This window comes from Miscanthus floridulus, chromosome 5 (assembly GCF_019320115.1).
Source record: "Miscanthus floridulus cultivar M001 chromosome 5, ASM1932011v1, whole genome shotgun sequence".
Classification (NCBI taxonomy): domain Eukaryota; kingdom Viridiplantae; phylum Streptophyta; class Magnoliopsida; order Poales; family Poaceae; genus Miscanthus; species Miscanthus floridulus.
Genome location: NC_089584.1, coordinates 13,741,707 through 13,756,814, shown reverse-complemented (window position 1 = coordinate 13,756,814; position 15,108 = coordinate 13,741,707). Strand labels below are relative to the sequence as shown.

The 15,108-nt window shown below is 45.1% G+C and overlaps 1 protein-coding gene and 2 pseudogenes across 1 annotated transcript; 1 reads left to right on the top strand and 2 right to left on the bottom strand.

Moving 5' to 3' along the window:
* Window positions 1–5,525: 5,525 nt before the first annotated feature.
* On the top strand, window positions 5,526–6,277 carry LOC136449554 (dirigent protein 1-like). The gene has a single exon (XM_066449601.1). It carries the CDS (start codon window positions 5,535–5,537, stop codon window positions 6,141–6,143), a length of 609 nt encoding a protein of 202 aa, XP_066305698.1. The 5' UTR covers window positions 5,526–5,534; the 3' UTR covers window positions 6,144–6,277.
* A 182-nt stretch (window positions 6,278–6,459) lies between these two features.
* LOC136449553 (probable LRR receptor-like serine/threonine-protein kinase At3g47570) lies at window positions 6,460–10,406 on the bottom strand (annotated as a pseudogene).
* Window positions 10,407–11,953: 1,547 nt separating this feature from the next.
* LOC136454259 (uncharacterized) lies at window positions 11,954–14,535 on the bottom strand (annotated as a pseudogene).
* Window positions 14,536–15,108: the final 573 nt, after the last annotated feature.

The window sequence follows — 15,108 nt, the reverse complement described above, 5'->3', positions numbered from 1 at the left end:
ACCCGAACGAGGAGGTAGGGAAAAAGCCTTAGCTTGTAAATTTTGCTAAATCTTTGGCTGTGTTACCTCTACTAACACTTTGACATGTCGTATATACAGGTCCCTCCTGAAACTCAAAAAAGACAACGTCGACATCCGCGACATCTCGCTGGACAAGACGGAGTAGAGGAAAGGAGAGCAGAGGCAACAGCCACAGAGACGGATCACGATGCCTCTGCTCCACAAACTCAAGACACAACCACGACTACCAAGCCTAAGAGGAAATGAGGGGATAGAAAAGGAAATCTATATCTAGATAAGGCATGTTATGTGATAACGGAGGTCGGGCCAGCAGGGGAGATCCTTGAGCCGAAGAAATTAAGAGGAAAATTCTGTAATGTGATCGGAGCCCTAGTAAGAGATAAATTGAACCCAGCAATCCCTAACTGGAAAGAGGTAGCAGAGAACACAAAGAATGCACTATGGGATGGGCAGCTGAAGGTCAATTTTAGATTTTCGGAGGGTAAGCACGAATTGGTAAAAAAATGCTATCAGGATGATGGGAGTCATTCCGACGTTGGAGGTCAGAGTTCAATACGAAGTATATCTAAAAGGGGTTAACTCCCTTCAACGAGTTTGGTAAAATAACTCCTAGTCAATGGGAGGAGCTCGTGGCTCAGAAGACTTCACTGGAGGCATTTAAGCTCAGTGCCCGTAACACCGAGCTGGCGAAGAGGAACAAACACCACCATCATCTAGGCCCCAGTGGCTACTATGCCAAGGAAGAGCAATTTAGGAAGATAGACGAAGAGGCCACAGCTGCTGGAAATATCGATGTGATGAATTTGAAGTTACGCTCAAGGAACTGGATATATGCGAGGAGTATAGAATCATCCGACAGTAATCTTAAGTTTGATAAGCCAAAGACCTAAGAGGCGGTATCAAGGATACTGAAATATGCTGAAGACAAGGAGAAGTGCTCATTCAATCCTTCTAGAGAGAGGGACGAGCTTAGCCTTGGCTTAGGAAACAAGGAGCACACAGGCCGCACCAGGGGGCTAGAGAAAAGGACGACCTGAAAGCAAGGATTCGAAGAGGACAGGCACATGTACAAGAAATATGGCCGAGACCGGGAGACTAGTCTTGAGCTCCAAGTGAAGGCTCTAGTTGCGAAGGCGCTGGAGGAGCAAGGACTATCTACGGAGACACGGATATTAGTGACACCGCCGAGAGAACTGGCATTAGTTGGTAGCCCTCTGAAAGTTCCTAGCAGCCAAGGTTCCACTGCAGCCACAACCCCAGTCGATCGCATACAAGAACCAACTAGTTGCACCTTGGTGTTTCTCAGCGGCCGATAGAACACTGTGATGGATGTGGCAACAGGTGTGGCACATCCTCCCGGTGGCTTACACCACAATAATAAGATACCACCAGACTACACTAGGGTCGAGGTGAATATAGTGAAGCCCGAGTTCATGTAGTGGAGGATAGACTACGCAACTCCTGAGGGGCTGGTGTTACTCGGAGACGTTATGGGGCAGTTCATCCTCTGGCATAAATGGGACATTATATTGACTACTTCTTCACTGCCTCCCCCTCTTCCAAATTTGGAGCGAGTTGTTGAGGTCAGAGAGATATTTTCACCGTCTCGTGACCTCCACATTCCTGAGATGCCACATTCTTCTCCGCCTCCTAGCGAGCATGTGCCTGATGAGATGCCACAACCTTCTCTAGCTCGTACCGAGCAAGTGTATGATGAGATGCCACAATCTTCTCAACACGCACAGCCGATACATGGACAACGAGTGCCTCCTGAAGGTGATGCACAAGGAGACGAGGACGTGCCTGAATGGGAACTTCGAAAGAAGATTCCAATCAACATAAGGCCAATTTATGTTCCGATCAAAGACGTCTCGTCGGTGTCCAAGTGGTATTCCCATGACCAGTTCAAGCCTAAGAACCAAGTTAAAAAAAGTCCCATCACGGGGTTCTGAGGATGCCGTAACTAGCAAACTCCACCAAATTGCAAAGCAGTATCCAAATGTTGGTGACATCAAATGATCAAAGGATTGCCCGAAAACATATGAAAGAGGCAAGCCCTTCCTACCAAACTGGGACATCCAGCGCCTACCACTTGGAATGAGAAAGTTCCATGATTGGTACTTGCGTGTTCTCCCAATAAGCATAGATATCATACAAGCATGCTTCCCTGCCGGCACATTTGGAAGCCCAGCTGGGAAAATTGTCTTTAACTTCAATGACATGCACACATGCTTTCATTTAGGAGAAATGAAGATGAATCTAATTCGCACGTGGTGCCTGTAAGTCCTTGTCCTCCCGATATGATATGAATGTAATCTTTGAATTTTGTTGTAACTAACCCACGTCGTGATTTGTAGAATGCAAGTGCACATTGTCAAACAAATGCCAAGTATGAAAGCCGGGTATGTAGACCCTCAAGCTATAGCCCAAACAAATTTTAATTACCCTAAACGGTGGACACTGGATGCCAAAGAGCTAGCTGCTGCAAAGACATTTCGGAAGAAAGAGCGCATCCGTACGGCGAAACTAAGGAAAGAGTCCCTTAAGGTTGCGGCATACATTGCCCTGGCTTTCAAAAATCTACAACAACACTCTACTATATGGCTACCATACAACTTCAAGTAAGTTCAACTCTATACTTAAAGCTTTGTTCGATATATTTTATTCGATGCAAAAGAGCTTATCTAGTTCTATGATTAAATCCATGCAGCAACCACTGGAATTGTATAGCCGTCGATGTCGAGAGGAGCATGGCATGGGTCTTTAATTCATTAGATAAGGACCCGGCGACATACAAAGACTTCATATCGATTCTCAAGACGTATACATATCGACAATCCTCATTAGCTTATATGTTTGTATACATACTTAACGTTCACTTTTGGATACTAACAAGTTGTATTTGTTAAAATAATTCGAACAGGGCATTTAGATTCTATGTCACTAATCATCATGGAAGGCATGATCCAGCAAGGAAAAGCTGGCTATAAAAACACTATGTGTGGTAAGTGTAACTTACTTCTTCAGTACTCCGTTACATTGCTGTCAAAAGTATTACTTAATATTTTTATATGCAAAACACACAGTGCCCCAAGCAGAGGCCTGGGAGTGTACATTGTGGATACTATATATATTCTATGATGAGTAACACCGGTGCCTACAGGAGACACCCCTTAAGGGTAAGTTTGAACCTCTTCACCGGTAGTATAAAAACTTCGTACATGGTATGAAATATTAAACCGAAACTTGTTATCTTGTAGTGGAGAGAAGAGAAAGGAATGAAAAGAGACCCATACAAGGATGACCAACTCTTAGAGCTCGTCGGCGATCTTTGCAACTTCATATTGCACCAGATTGTACACGTCAGAGACGCCTACCATGACCGAGAGTCTGAGTTAGGTACACATCCTTAGTACCAACACCTTCGTGAGACTGAAAGGCTAGCTCTAGGACGTTGATAACAATATGTATGGAATTTGTATATTTAATGATGGATTGTATATATTCTTGTGAATTGGACTTGTAATTGTAGTTTATAGAATACTCTTGTGCTTGTAGTCGCGGTCACGGGGCGTTCGGCAACGCGAACGCGGTTCGGAACGTTGGTCGCGGGGCGTTCGGCAACGCGAACACGGTTCGGAACGTCGGTCGTGGGACGTTCGGCAACACGATTTTGAATTGTAAATTTAAATTTTTTTGGCGGAAAAACGTACTGTAGGGGCGGTTCTAGATTCAACCGCCCCTACAAATACCTGTTTATAGGGGCGGCTGGTACTACAGCAGCCCCTACAAATCGATTTGTAAGGGCGGCATGGGAACCGCCCCTACAAATGCATGATTTGTAGAGACCTTTGCGTAGGGACGGCTGGGCAAACCGCCCCTACAAAAGGTTACTAGCCGCCCCTAGAAATGTTTTTTTTAGTAGTGTGAGCATGTATGGCTTTATTCATTTTTGGTAACATATTACATCTGTTGGAATGGAACCGTTGAGGCGGTTGTATGTCAAGATCAAGGGATATCAGATTCTTCATTGTCCCTATGGTTGCTGGAATATTGATCCCTACAGGTTTGCATGGTATGCATCAAGGATAGTTAACTTTGAGAGATTTCCAATCGATGGAGGTATTCCGCCTGACAAATCAGTGTTGAACAACGACCTAGCATAACCATTTGTCACAAAAAAAAAAAACACCTAGCATAACCAAGTTTGCCAACATGCCAATGCTTAATGCTCCCTGGAATGACTCCAGATACGATCGTGTTTGCCACACTGGACTTGAAAATTAAGATCCATCCATAGTGAGATGAGAAAGAGATGAAAAGCACCCGAAACCTTCCCAAATTTGAGAGAGACAGGAGAGTTGCGTGTACCAAAAGGGATTGCACGGATATGTTTTTAGAATAAAATAATTTCTTTATTCCGATAACTAGAAAAGTTTGCATACAATCCTTTTTTTATTGAAAATCAACTTTCAGTTTCAGCCTATGGCTAGAACACGTTGACCAAAAGCAATAAAGGAATGGAGAGTGAGCGCTAAGCGGCTAAGCCTATTATTAGAAGACAGACGGCCATCTGTGTCGTGTTTTCAAAAAAAAAATATACGACTTGGTCAACGTGTTTAAAAGTACAAACGATTGTTCTTCTTCTTTTTTCTCAACCGCAACCCTTGTATATAAATAAAAATTAAACTAATGCTTTGTTTAGATCCTCCACCAAAACTTTACACCATATCCCATCGAATTTTTAGATACATACATGAGTATTAAATATAGATTAAAAGAATAACTAATTATATAGATTGCGACTACTTTGCGAGACGAATCTTTTAAGCCTAATTAGTCCATGATTTGATAATAAAGTGTTATAGTAACACATGTGCTAATGATGGGTTAGTTAGGCTTAATAAATTCATCTCGTGGTTTACTGACGGATTCTGTAATTTATTTTTTTATTAGTACTAAACACCTCATGCGACACTCCATATAACATCCGATGTGACACCCAATATCCCCAAACACAGCTTTAGAGCATGTATAATAAGGTATTTAAGTCGGCGAGATGAGCTCCACGTCAACGGTAAGAATGCCACGTTAGGAGAGAGGGTGCCACGTCGCCGGCTGAATCACAGATTACGAGACAAAAAGGCTACCTTGCAGCTGGTTGCTGGCTGGGAGCTACCGCTGTACTCGGCTGCAACTGCAAAACATTAATTACTCGTCTTCCATCCAACTTATTATATGAGTAGACGGTATGACATGGCACATGCATTTAGCCGTCAGCAGGCGAAATCATTAGCCTTGCTCTTATAGAGAAGGGAGGCAGCTGGCGCGCACAACCACCGCCATGATTCGCCTGTGCCCACCCACGAAGCTGTTGGCAAGTCAACATCATCTATTGCTCCCTTGTCCAAAAAAAAGAAAAAAAAGAGAGAAAGAAAACATCATCTATTTTTTGCGTACCACTCCCACCTCCACATAGCCACATTCGTACGTACTCGGTACTCCTATTTTAAATGAAAGCCGGGAAACACTGGACGACACAGGGCCACAAGGCAGCCATCACGATGGCCCCGTCCTCGCTTCCCCACCTCCTCTTCCTCCTTGCCTTGACGTCGTCCGTCGCCGTCCTCGCTGCCGCCGCCGCCGGCAGCGAAGGCGACCACCACGGCCTGACACACATCCACCTGTACGTGCACGAGACGTACACCGGGGCGAAAGCGACGGCCACCGCCGTGCTGCAGTCCCCGCTGGGCGCCAACTCGTCGTTCGGGAGCATGGGCGTGGTGGACGACGAGATACGCGTCGGCCCGGACCGGTCGTCGCAGCTCGTGGGGCGGTACCAGGGCGTCTTCTTCGGCACGAGCCTGGAGCTGGGCAAGGGCTACCTGACGTCCATCACGCTGGTGTTCACCGCCGGCGAGTACGGCGGGAGCACGCTGTCCGTGCAGGGCCCCCTGCTCGGGTTCACCGGCACCATCGAGCGCGCCGTGGTCGGCGGCACCGGCAAGTTCAGGCTCGCGCGCGGGTACATGCTCTTCAAGATGATAAGCAAGCCGACGCCGGAGACGGACGTCAACGAGATCAACCTGTTCGTGCTCATGCACCCTGCAGGCAAATACTAGCACACACCTTGAGACTTGAGTGAGTAGTGTGGGCTAGTGGCTACCGCATTATTGGGCAGTGGGTGAAGTCTCTATGTCCAATCAACATCAGAGCATACTGTTTTCGACGACGTGAAGTACATCCAACTGTTTCAGATTTGTTTGTCTTGATGAAACCCAGTAAACACGCAATTTCCTTGTCCTCTGAAAAAAGATTTCCTTGGCCTAAATTGAGGTGTTCTGTTTCTTGGGCAGAGTCAATCATCAACCTTTGCTTATTCCTGTTGGGCTTCCTTCTCTCTTTGTTCTTCCTAATCCAATGATGAACTGTATAGGGTCAGCAGATACACCTTCAGTTCTCCACCGATCCGTCATCTCTCTACACCTTCAGCTTAAAAAAATTATAGCAGCCAATCAAGCAACTAGTTTGCCAAATCCAAATATGAAAACCTGGTAATGCGCAACTTCACCAGCGTACAATGGTACAAGTAGTTTTTTTTTTCGAGAACGCACTTAGCACATGTTTCCACAATGGTACAAGAAGCAAGTATAACAAATAATAATTGTGTTGATTTCATCATTGTCATAGGCTCATAGCTATGAATGAAGGTTCTAAACCGTACAATGATTTAGTTCAGAACTGGGCCTCCTGCTTTGCTGCTTCTATGATTTTGAACATCAGAAACTTAATCAGAATAAGAGGATTCGGCGGCTTGCTTGCTTCTCTTCCAGATCTCCGTCCAGCTAGCTGGCAACCATGAGGTACGCGTCTCTGATCGCACACATCTCCACAGCAGCATCCCCCATCGCCATTCGCTCTCTTGGCTGCTGCTTTGAGCAGGAGACGCCGAGCCGGATCACTGAAACCAAGCACTCCTCGCTCCGGCTTCTAATTTTGGCAGCATCAGCAGTATCTTTTGCCTTAGCTTCTTCATGCAGCCAGATTACTGGATCGGCTATCTCCGAGGCCCCTTTGGGAAGAGCGGCTTCGGCGAACCTATGAAGGTCCAACGAGTCTTTGAACATGTCGTCAGTAGGGTTCCTCCCGGTGAACATCTCAAGCAACAGTATGCCAAGGCTGTAGACATCCCCAAGAGTTGAGACAGATCGACCCTCGCCATACTCTGCAGTGTCATTCAAATTTCGGACATTAGTTTATTTCGTCGATGGATTCAGTACACATGCAGAGGCAGCTAGACATGACAGAATGGAAGTTAGAGACCGAAGGTAACATTGTGAGTAGGAACTTCTGTTACCTGGAGCGACATAACCAATGGAGCCCCTCAGTCCAGTGAAGCTGACTGAATTTAGCAGGGTTTTACTAGTGCCATCAGAAAGGATTTTCGATATGCCGAAATCTCCAACCCGGGCACTCATATCCTCTGCAAGGAGGATGTTACTTGGCTTGAGGTCGCAATGGACTACCAGTGGCTGACACTGATTGTGAAGATATTCTAGAGCATCCATGATGTCTACAGCAATGTCTAGTCTCTGAGCTAGGCTGAGCGTATTACTCAGAGTGTGTACTTTAGATACTGGATGCAGCCAATCATTTAGACTACCGTTCGGCATGAACTCAAAAGCCAGTGCCTTGAATTCTTCACCTTGATGATTGATGCTTGAACAACAGGTGATGATCTTTATGAGACAACGGTGACGTACCCTTCGCAGTGCCTCGCACTCAGCCACGAAACTTCTAGTGGACCCAGACTGTCGTATGTCAAACACCTTTACAGCTGTGGTGATACCTGATCATGTAAAGTGCATTTATAAACAGCACCATAGCTTCCTAGTCCGAGCAAATTAGCCTCTGAGAAACCACCAGTTCCATTTGACAATGCTTGATAAGAAACCCTTTCGTACTGTTCATCAATTAGTGTGGAAACGAGTTGGCTTGCCTTTCTTTGTCTGAACCTCTTGTGGATCAAATGAATAAGAGCAACTAGTATACCTAAGAATACAAGTGCGCCAATTGATATTAGGGTGGCCATAAGGGATCTTGACACTTGTCTTTTGTTATCCACAGCAGCCATGGAGCATGGAGCTATATGTAGTTGAGGCGCTCCGCCACAAAGCTCATCATTTCCGTGAATCGACAAGGACGTTGCATTTGCAAAAACACACCCTTTTTGCACTTCACCTTGGAGATCATTGAAGGACAAATCCAATTTCGACAATAGTGTCAGGTTCTGTAGAACTGCTGGAATCAAACCTGAAAAGTTGTTGTGTGCTAAATACAACTGTTGCAGGTTGCCAATACTAGCAAGGACATCAGGAATACTACCAGAGAGCTTATTCATGGTCAGGTTCAGTAAGGCGAGACCTTTTAAGTTCTTCAGAGATTGAGGTATGATTCCCTCAAATGAGTTCTGATCCAGCAGCAGCCGTTCCAGTGAAATGCAATTTCCAATACTGTCAGGTATGCTGCTTGACAACTGGTTTCCTGATAGAATGAGTTGGTTAAGGTTTGCCAAGCTACCAACTTCAACTGGGAGTGGCCCAGACAATGCATTGTATGATAAGTCTAAGTACCAAGAAAGCTGAGGAAATTTTAGCACCTCTTTGGGAACTGAACCATTGAGTCGATTTGTTGACAGATCAAAGACAAATACATTCTTCAAGTTTCCCAGGCTCCTTGGAATGGGCCCCTCTAGATTGCCATAGTATGCATAAAGCCTGTTCAGCTGTGTAAGATTTCCTAGTGATGGAGGTATGAGGCCTGACAAGCTAGTGTTGTAAAGGCCCAACTCAACCAAGTTTTCTAGCCTACCAATGCTCTCCGGGATCGCTCCAAATATGGAGTTATTTGCCATCTCAAGTAATTTCAGACCAACCAAATTGCCGATGTCCGATGGAATAGCTCCAGAAATCCTATTGTCTCCCAGATAAAGAGTTTCGAGAGTCGTCGATAGGTTGGCGATTGAACCGGGCACTTTACCACTGAAAGAGTTGTTGCCAAGAATCAGATTCTGAAGCTGGCCGCAGTTCGTCAGGGAAGTGATGAACTCCCACCCTTGACTGTCGTTGGCTTGTAGCCTGTTGTCACCCAAGTCCAGGACAGTGAGACCTTGCAACTTCCCCAGAGCAGGAGGCACATGTCCAATAAATCCATTTCCTGCGAGGCCAAGTTCTATGAGAGCAGAGAGGTTGGAGACCGAAGGTGGGATAGCTCCACTGAACCGGTTGTAAGAGAAGCTAAGGGTTTCTATGCCAGGGAACCTGTCGCCAATATCAGCAGGGATAGTTCCAGACAGCATGTTGAATTCTACCCCGAAGTTCTTCAGCGATGACAGATTGTACAGGGACTGTGGAAGCACACCCGATAGGCTGTTCCAAAAGAGGAAAAGGGTCTGGAGGCCTCCAATGCTGCCAAGCTCATGTGGTACCGGACCCTCGAGTTGGTTGTGTGTCAGATCAAGGTAGTCCAGGGATGAAAGGTTACCTAGTGATCCTGGGATGGCGCCCGTCAGGCTGTTGTTGGCCAATAAGAGCCCCCGAAGATGCGTGAGCTTGTTGCCGAGCTCGACAGGGATGCGCCCATGGATTTGGTTGCTGCTGAGGCTCAACAGCAGTAAGCTGACGCAGGAGCTGAGGTTGGCGGGCAGCGTGCCGGAGAACGCATTGTAGCTCAGGTCCAGCACCTGCAGACGCGCTAGGCGGCCAATGCTCTCCGGGATCTCCCCCTGGAACCAGTTGGAGCTCAGGTTCAGCGTCCGCAGGAACGTGAGGTTCCCGATGGCCGGGGAGAGCGCGCTGGCGAGCCCGTAGGAGGGCAGGCTCAGCGACACCACCTGACCGCCGCCGCTGCACGCCACGCCTTCCCATCTGCAGACACCGGTGCTGGCGTTCCAGGAGGCCACCACACCGGAGCTGCTGCTGCCAGCGAGCTCAGCCTTGAAAGCGAGCAGAGAACTGGCCTCGTCGCTGGCACTGCCGTGCGTTCCCCAGGAGGCCATTGCAATCATGACGAAGGTGGCGGCGCGCAGCAATCTCATGACACGCATTGCCATGGTGGTGCTGGGCTGGAGCGTAGCCAAGAGCTGGCTGAGCCTTGCCTTATGTTTATCCAAAAATAGAAAGGGGCCAAGCCTTTCTTGGTCAGAGTCAGAGCATGGGAGCGAGCAACTTGCTGTATTTTTTTAATCCTGATGGATGCGTGCTAATGCATGCAGCATGCAAATCCATCGCATCTGATTCGTGATCTGGTGAGACGTCGCTGCACGCTGCTTCCTTCAATCTTTGACTTTCACGTGTCCTTTCCAAGTTTGTTTTGGGCTTTGCCAGTTTCTGGGGATTTTTTCAACTAGATTAGAAACATGTTCCAACCTGTGGAGCATTAGCAATTAGCAAACATGTTATGTTCCTAATCTGAGACAAACCTTTGATTCAGTTATATTCACAGAATTACCCAATTCTGCTCTAGCAATTATTCCTTCTGTTCAAAAATCTGCAAACAGATGAAGTAATTTCTAACATAAGGATATCTAAAACTCAACAATGAAAAGAAAATACAGTCAACAAAAAGCAAAGAGAAGTAGCTGGTAGTCGGTAGTCCAGAGGCAGCAAATTAGCAAAAGACAATAATAGATTTACCTGAGAATAGATTAGGACTGGCAGCGTGGAAGTGACCAAACACAACTGTGACAGTACTAGATGAGTTCCTGAGTAGCCAGGCAACGTATGATCTATAAATTTAACAGAAGAAAACGGAGGTACAAGTTAAGCAGAGGTATGCCAAAAATGAAGTGATTGTACCATCAGTTCAGTTTGTAACTGTTTGCCAGCCGTTTGAAACCAGCAGTACTAATTCAGCGTTTTCCAACTTCTATGGAAGATATAAAACATAATTTTATCCATAGTTTACTTATCCATATGTTGGCAACAACTAGACAGCACACATAACAGATGAACAAGCAAATAATTTCACATGCCCCTCAGAGTACAAGCATGTAAAACAGTACTTGAAATTGTACTAATAATCAGACAAGCATACTCTAATATTGCAAGTCTGACAGAAAACCTTTTAATAATGTCAATGATTATTTGCTGATGAGTGATGATCTCCTTTAGCCCAAGATGTGACCCTTGTGAATTTTGGTATGGACACTGACACTGACATACAAGATACAGGACATTGTGATGTGTGTCATGTGCCCATTAAAAATGAATTCCCAGCATCCTCTGTTTATAGCATAGAAGCAAGATGCCAATGAAGAGTGAACTATTTATGAACATGGGATAGTACTGACCGTGGAACCAGTTTTAGATTATTCCGTATCAATTATCATACTTACTTACTTAGAGACTTGTCATCTGCGACAGCCCCATATTTCTTCATACATATAGCTTTCACCAGTATCTTGGTTCTTGGTTCTGAAATCATCCTGCACGACATCATCAGTGTCTAATATAGCAGACTCATTGAGCTTTCCTTGGGAGTCAAGTTCATGAACTGTAATAGCAAATAGTCGTTGATCTGGACCTGAAGCACTCCTCCCCATTTCATACCCACTGGGAAGAAAATACCTTATCCTTGTCCTTGAAGCTCATTTTTTCCCACCCCCACTGGGTTCTCCATCCCCCTTTACAAGCATCAAAATGGCAATAGCAACATCATGATTTATATCAACACAATAAGACTTCAAGATACTAAAGATGGACATCAATTGACCATGACATATTAAATAGAATCAAAGGTGGCTCAACATTTCATATAATGTTTTTTTATATGATATAAGATACGCACAGATCCAATGTCATATTTAACCACATCCCAAGTATGGGGATTAATAACAACTTCCATGAAACAGTGGACAGGGTCATTGCCATCCCTAGTAAGAGGTTGGTCTCTAACCAGCTTGATGACAGTGCTCTGTCATAAGCCATATGAGAGTTGTAAACTCACCACCTATGCTAAGCTGTTTAGCATGCGACTCCCTGCTGCATCGGTTGGCCACATAGACTAGAATATCTGTCCACACATCTAAGACTATTCGCAATAAGTCCTTCTCTTTGCCCTCCCTCTTGAGCAGTTTTTCCGCTAGACTGATCCCAAATCTTACACGAGATTTAATGCCAAATTCGTCCAGCTTAGGCTGGTGATCGAGTAGTCTCTTGGCAAGTTGCTCTCTTCGGTGGCTCCGAGAATCAGAGTTGGGGCCACCACCATGTAATTCCACGACCATTGTATAGACGATGTAAATCCAGCTTGCTGAACTGAGAGTGGGGGAAGTTTTTTCTGTCCGTTGGTATAACTTGATCTGAGCAAGGCCAGGTAGCATAGCAGGCGTTCAACAAGGAGGAACATCAAGTAGTGGGAGATTGTTTTGATTGCCCCTACAACACTCTGTGTCCTTGGTCCTCAACTTCCCCAATTTTACGAGGAGGATATCAGTGGCAATGTGCCAGATGACGATGGCCTCTTGGACCTCAGCACCATGTTGTGCCTCGCCAACCTTAAAATCATGGTGCTTTAGTGCGACCTGGCCTCAGTTCTTCCTAATCACCCCCAGTGTGTTTATTGAACCTTCTTCGTTGATGAAATTTATATAATCCACCACATGTTCCTTGACTGTGTCTGGGATGTTAACAGTCCAAACGCTGGAGCCTAGCATCCTAGCCCATATGACGCGAAGAGGTCGGGTTGTGCCCCAACGGATGCACATGTCCAACATGCTGCACTTCCCCATGGTACCATGCCACCTCCTTGATAATCTGAAGTAGCCAGCAATTCTTGTAATGTAGGCTAGCCGGTGAAGGGAAACGATTACACGACGAAGCTGGTCCCAACTTCCCGAGCACAAGGCTGCATGCCGAAGGCCACTCCATTGCGTGGAGCATAGAAAGGCAAATGTCCAGGTGGAGAATAGGGCTCCCAACAGCGATACCATCTCCAGAAGCAAGGCACCACCGAACAAGGCATAAGTGATAACAACATCGACCCTGTTGTACCCAGCTTTGATACTGAACCAGAACAGCAGAAGCAAGATTGATACTGTGAGCACTGACACGATACGGATGCAATAGCCAAACCAGATGTGGACCATAGCTGCTTTGGTGTAGAGAATGTCGTGCATAAGAGATAGCTCTATCTCCAATTCTCCATCAACGTCCACTTGTACTTGGTGTCTTGTTTTTTGAAGCCTTCAAGGACTCGACCAAGACCAAGACCAACATGGTTACTTCTAATATTTGAACCTTCATCATTAACTGAAGAATCAACCATGGCAGACTTGCTAACATGGAACAGGGCATGAACATGCCGTTTGAAGAATTCTTCTTCTTGGGTAGTATCCCCCTTGAATCCACATGGACGGGTCTCATACTCGAGGAAAAAATTGCACTTGGCCAGTGCCACTGTCTTCACTGATTCCCGGATGATGCTGAAGCTGGCGTGCCTGAGAGACCGCCTTGTTTAGTTGGCGAAATTTTTGACGAAATAGTACTGTAGCACTTTCGTTATTATTTAGCAATTAGTGTCCAATCATAGTCTAATTAGGCTTAAAAGATTCGTCTCGTGAATTTTGTCTAAACTGTGTAATTAGTTTTATTTTTTATTTATATTTAATGCTTTATGCATGCGTCCAAAGATTCGATGCGACGAGGAATCTTGAAAATTTTGCAAAATGGAAGGGAACTAAACAGCACCCATGTCCTCTCCCAGGACTTGACAGCTCCAACACCCATCATAAAGGCAGTGCCCATCATGAACAGGGTCCCGTGGTCGGAGATACACCACACAAACTAACCATATCTTGCATGTTACGTCAAAAATAAATTTTACTACTGTTGTAACCAGGGAATCAGCAAATCATATATCAGCTTTGTTTGGTACAGCTTATCAGGGAAGCGCTTTCTAGATAAGCTGCGCAAATAGAGTAAAAGTGGCGATCAAAATAAGCTGGTCTGATTCAGCTTCTATTTTTTAGTACAAATGAGGGTCCGTTTGGTTGGGCTTTTGGCTTTGGCTTTTTGCCCCAAAAGCCAAAAGCTCAATCAAAGGGATTGCTTTTGGAGGCTGCTTTTTCAGAAGCAGCTGTTTTTTCATAGTATATTTTTGAAAGCTGGTTTGACTTTACTTTTAGCTTTTGGCTTTCTGCTTTTCGAAATTGGTGGAATAAAAAGCTCTTCCATAGTTGTTTCAAGAGAGATAAAGATACAAGGTATATTTTATACTTGTTTAACCAAATAGCTTTCAGCTTTTCTACAGCTCACAGCCCACAGCAGCTTTCCCACAGCTCACAGCCCACAGCAGCTTTTTCCCACAGCCACAGCTCAACCAAACACACCCTGAGAGTGGTGAGAGTGAGAATAAGCGTGGCTAAAATAAGCTGTAAAAAAGCATACCGTTTGGCTGTTAATTTCAGCTTATTTTGACCATAAGTAGCTTATAAGCTGTACCAAATAGGCCCATCGTCAGGAAGGGAACTTATTCATGCGAAACCATATAATCCAGCAGTTACCCAATTAAGGACACTGCCCATATTGTCATCATCAGTTGCCGCTAACTAATCTGCGGTCGAGTCATATTGTTCACCTGTCTGTCAAAGTGTCAAAGGTGGAGAGCATGACGATGTCGAGGAATAATCTAGGGCCAGTTTGGATGTTAAATTTTTTGGCAAAACGCTACTGTAGCGTTTTCGTTGTTATTTGACAATTAGTGTCCAATCATAGTGTAATTAGACTTAAAAGATTTGTCTCGTGGATTTCGTCTAAACTGTGTAATTAGTTTTATTTTTTATTTATATTTAATGCTTCATGCATGCGTCTAAAGATTTAATGTGACGAGGAATCTTAAAAATTTTAGCATTTTGGGGTGCAACTAAACAGGGCACTAGTGTTGTCACCGTTCAGTGGCACGTCTGAAGATTCAATAGTCAATCAGGCTGAATAGTTGTCGTCTGATTGTAACTGATATAATTCTATAAATTGCAATCTTTGTCAATAATAATGAATTCCTGCAAGAAACCTGTAGGCATGAACTATT